Below are 4846 nucleotides of genomic sequence, written 5' to 3'. Positions count from 1 at the left end.
ATATATATATATAATTATACAGGGGCGGATCCATACCATACAAAAAAGGGGAGGGGAGGCATTTTTTTGGTTTGTAGATCCAGACTCTAATAAAGTAGGGGAGGGGGTAATTTTCAGGTTTGATTCATAAAACTTTTTTAGTTCGTTTTTAAAAAAAATTAGTTTTACACTGTTTTAAATTATGTAACTATGAAATTGCGTCATATTCACATCCCAACAGTTCAACTTTTTTTGCATCACACAAATTCACTTACATTTTTTTTTTTTTTTGTAGTTATTTTAGGTGCTCCCAGAAGTCCTTACGGTCTTATCACAAAGCACCGTGGGAGAGCATTTAACAGGAAGTTCACGCCTCCTTCCGTACCAATGTCGCTTGTTGGGCTAGAGCTGGCGTCGAACCTAGGACCTCTGGGTTCTGAGCCAGAACTATAACCACTGAGCCACGGATGCTCACGGCTTTTCAAAAAACATGTTTTGTTAAATGTATAAGTTTACAAAATAAATTATTTTCAAAATATCTAAAGAAAAAAAGGAGAGGAGGGGGATAATTGCCCCATTGGAATAAGTACGCCCTTGTATATATATGTGTGTGTGTGTATATATATATATATATATATATGTATATATATATATATATATATATATATATATATATATATATATATATATATATATATATATATATATATATATATATATATATATATATATATATTTGCCTTATGTTTGGTAGAGTTTGTTGTTTATTTGATTATGTGAAATTTATTTAATTTGGTTGAAAATTTTTAGGTAAAGAAGGAAATTTTCAAAAGTATCCTTTTACAATGATAAAAACTTTTGATTCGCCGTATGACTACGACAGCATAATGCATTATGACGAACATGCTTTTGGAAAAAATCTTTGGAGTAAAACCATCGTTACTCGAAACGGAGCACAGATTGGTCAGAGGAACAGATTAAGCAAATATGACGCATTGACTCTCAATAAAGTCTACAACTGCGTGGAACACCTTAAAAACTAATATTTTTATCGATTAAGTAAAGACTCTTATCGTTTCTAACAGATTATTTTTTGTTGTTGCATAAGTGTAAAGTAATACTCAAATTAAAAAAATATATATTTTTCTCTGATTAACAGTAAAAATAACATTTGATGTTGTTACTAAACTTACAGTCTATTTTGATTTAAATAATATTGTTGGTACTTAGATTTCTACTATTGAAAATGTTTCTATATTAATGTAAAAATAAGAAAAGTAAATAAACTTATCTAATAGATACAATAACATATAAATTTAAAAAAATAATTAAAAAAGGTATTTTAAAAATACATTTTTTTAAATGAATCTTTGCTGAATGCAGTAGATTAGTTTTTATATTGTTTGTAACTTTTTATAAAAGTTATATAGTTAGGGGCTGTTTATAAGTATTGGGCTATCCAGTTAACCAGAGTAACTAAAAAATAAAAAAATAAAAAAAGTATTCAAGGAAGTTCATGTACCTAGGGCATCCTTGTAATTAGGATCGCCCTAATTGGTATGAAAACTATGAATTTCTAAGTAATGCTCAGTAATAAAGTCTCAGTCAGGTAATAAGTTACAAAAATATTTAATTTTTAATTCTATTTTGACTCGTAGAGAGCTTTGCTAAGGCAATTTATAATCGGAATTTATAATTGGAAAATGCTTTTGATGGTCTAAAGTAAAATTTTGCCGCTGGTATCTTAGATTGTTTTAAAATCCCAGAGGAAATCCTTTTCTATAAGTTCTTGCATATTACATTGTTCGTTACTTAAGTACTAATTGCGATATTCAATTAGTTTCTTCTCAATCGGGGTTCGTAAATAAATGATATTTTTCATGAGGCTATCATTCCTTGTACACAAGGCCATATATTTTGATTATACCTAGGGCCATATGTGCGTAAAGAATTCGGTTAATAACGAGATAGACTGTTAAATTTTAATTGGTGCAGAATTTTTTTTTCTCGTGGTTGTTTTGGGACTATCATTTTACGCGCAGCCTTGTAAATTTTGCTCAGAACTTTTATTAAATTTTGCTATTTATTTAAGTGTTATAAACAAGTAACAATAATTAAATTTGTTGAAAAAAATGTAAGATTTAATAAATATTTAGTCAAATTTATGTGTCCATCTTTGTTGTCAATTTATTATGGAGTTAAACCTATTTTTCAGAGAGCGGCCCAGGTACAATAGCTAGTGGCCTTAGTTACAATTTAAAAAAAGCTTTTTGTACCCTGGGCCACTATAGTTTAAGTCAATATACTTATACTAATACAAAATAATTAGTATAGAGATGCAATCATATCAGTTTCACCATTTTTTGACAAGTCTGGAGCCTTAAATGTAAACATTGAAAAAATCCTATTGAAGACAAATTTTCCCTACATTAAAGTTTTAATTTTATTATGAGTTACACATTTTTATTTGTATTTAATTGGTTGTTTTAAAAGCAATCGGTAATGTCTTTGATTGGATAAAAGAAATAGCGTTATTTATTTTTATCTAATCAGCTACATTTATGAACTGGGATGATTTACTTGTTTGGAAAAAAAGATCGTCTAACCTAAGTGGAATTTCTTTTGAAATTAAGCAAAATCTCAGTTATCCGGACTAGCCCTTTTGTCATGTAAATAAGTTAAATTTTATAAGTAACTATTAAACATGGAGAGATCTCGTTTAAGTGAGCCAGCGCAGCTAACAGTCGAACAGCTAGTTTATTAACATCGTTATTTTATTAACAAATTTTTTGTGAAGTAATCTCAGTAAGTGTAAATAAATTATTAATACTATAAAAATATATACAGTTGTGAACAAAGTTATAATATAAACAAAACAATAAAAGATAAATAATTAAAATAATTACTTAGATTTGATTTTGTTTAACTTAAGACAAAAATTAATACAATTAAAGATTTTGTTGCAAAAACAACGTTTTTTGTTCAGGAGAAAGAAAAAACTAATTAAATTTGAAAGTAAGGACAGAGCAGACAGAGATTTCATGATGCTCGAAGTTTATTATGTAAGTTTTACTAAATGCCCTACCCCTTAACCACCAAAATAAAAATAATAAGAAAAATAAAGCTATTATTTCTAGTATTCTCAAAATATTTTAAAAATTCTGCATTTAAGACAGTTCAAGAATCAAACAATTAAACACAACAAAAATAAAAAACATTTCTGGATTTGGTACCAAAGTTTTCTGACGTTATATCAAGACTTTACGAGCTTTTCTTCGCAATATCTGTTTCAATTAAGAGGATAAGACGGTCGTTAAAACGATCCTGTCCCGTGATAGCTCTTAGAGAATTCTTAACGAAAGCTAACTTGCTAAAAAATCTCTCACCTCCAGCCACAGATACTGGCAAAGTAAGAAAGGTACAAAGACAGATGTATATCTGGGGATATTTGCTTCCAATCCCTTCGCAGAAATACTAATTAGAAGATCTAAGTTCCGATCATTTGTCAGTAGATGGCGTCGGACAAACAAAAAGTGGCGGAACTAATCAATAAACTCGTCTTCACTAAGATCATTTGAATACAGAAGTACGAGATCTTTAACTTTAGATTCTTTATTGTTTGTTAAGTCCAAATTGATGTCAGACGTAGACCAGATGAAAGAAAATAATCTACATTTCTGTTTCAGAGTTCGGTGTAAAGAAACGGCAGCAAGATCCTGGAAAATTTAATTAATAAAAGGTGTAAAGAGACTGAGAAAGAGACTGCAATAATTTTGAAAATATCAAAATACTTTAGAATTAGTGACGGATCCTGGATTTATTGTTTTTTTTGTGCAAAAAAATGCGATGATTGGAGGCGTATGATTGAGCAACAAATTGCTAAAAAAATTTTGCATTATTTTCAACTAGACTTATATTCATCGGTAAATTTCAAGTTTCATAGTATTAATTCTCAGCGTTCAAAAATTATGATCATAAAAAATTTAAACCCTCTCAATTTGAGGGGGTTACACATTTTATACGGTCATAATTTTTAAACGCTGAGAGAAAATACTATGAAACTTGAAATTAATCATTGAATATAAATCTAGTAAAAAATTTTTTTTTTATCAATTTGTTATCCCTCTAGTTTTTTTTTTTTGGGGAGAGGGGGGTTGAAGTCAAAGAGCTTTTTTGTTCCCAACCTCCAATCATCGCAATTTTTTGCAAAGCTATATTATTTGACATAAGTATAAACATACAAAGGTTTGAAGTTTGCTTCATGTCTGGAGGTTTATCTCAAACACCAAAAAATCCCTGGATTCGTCACTGCTCAGAATGTGAGATTTCTTGATGGAACGAATAACTTGAATAATGCAATGGAAAATATCTTTCCAGCGCTCAGTTTTGTTTTCAGAAACTTTCTCTAGGCTTCTAGGCTTGAATCATTCTTTACATGGTAGAGAATGTTTTTTGGTGCTGTTTTCCATTCCTAATACGTTTAGCGATAAAGGCTACACAATTGATGAGACTTAATTTTTCCAACTAGTTTCCACCAATTGTCTTTGATACCATCTCTTCAGAATAACAACGACGACATGTTGTTCTTATGCGGATTAGAAGGCGATCGGAAAAGAGAATAATAGAAGAAGAAAGAAGCGACTGCCGATTCACTCCATACAAGATAATTTTTTTTTAGTTTCTCTCCATTTTGTAACACTTCGGTAAATACTGATGTTGGAAAGATGTGGTTCTTTGAATCTCTTGGAAGATCTGCATGGCTTAAAAAAGAGCCTTTCAAAACGATAGTATCTCTATCTTTATTTGATAAAGCAGTCCAAAGAGCTGGGTTGTTAGATATGTGATTGATTAAAATGGCTAGAGTAGA

The 4846-nt window shown here is 29.8% G+C and overlaps 1 protein-coding gene across 1 annotated transcript in view; it reads left to right on the top strand.

Annotated features, from left to right (window-relative positions):
* LOC100197870 (astacin-like metalloprotease toxin 5) overlaps nt 1-1061 on the top strand; it is a 2287-nt gene extending 1226 nt beyond the window's left edge. Inside the window, exon 5 of the mRNA XM_065810355.1 lies at nt 790-1061. Coding sequence (XP_065666427.1) covers nt 790-1022 — 233 coding nt within the window. The 3' untranslated portion in view covers nt 1023-1061. The remainder of the gene's footprint in view (nt 1-789) is intronic.
* Nucleotides 1062-4846: the final 3785 nt, after the last annotated feature.

This window comes from Hydra vulgaris, chromosome 11 (assembly GCF_038396675.1).
Source record: "Hydra vulgaris chromosome 11, alternate assembly HydraT2T_AEP".
Taxonomy (NCBI): Eukaryota; Metazoa; Cnidaria; class Hydrozoa; order Anthoathecata; family Hydridae; genus Hydra; species Hydra vulgaris.
This window is presented reverse-complemented; position numbering and strand designations above follow the sequence as displayed.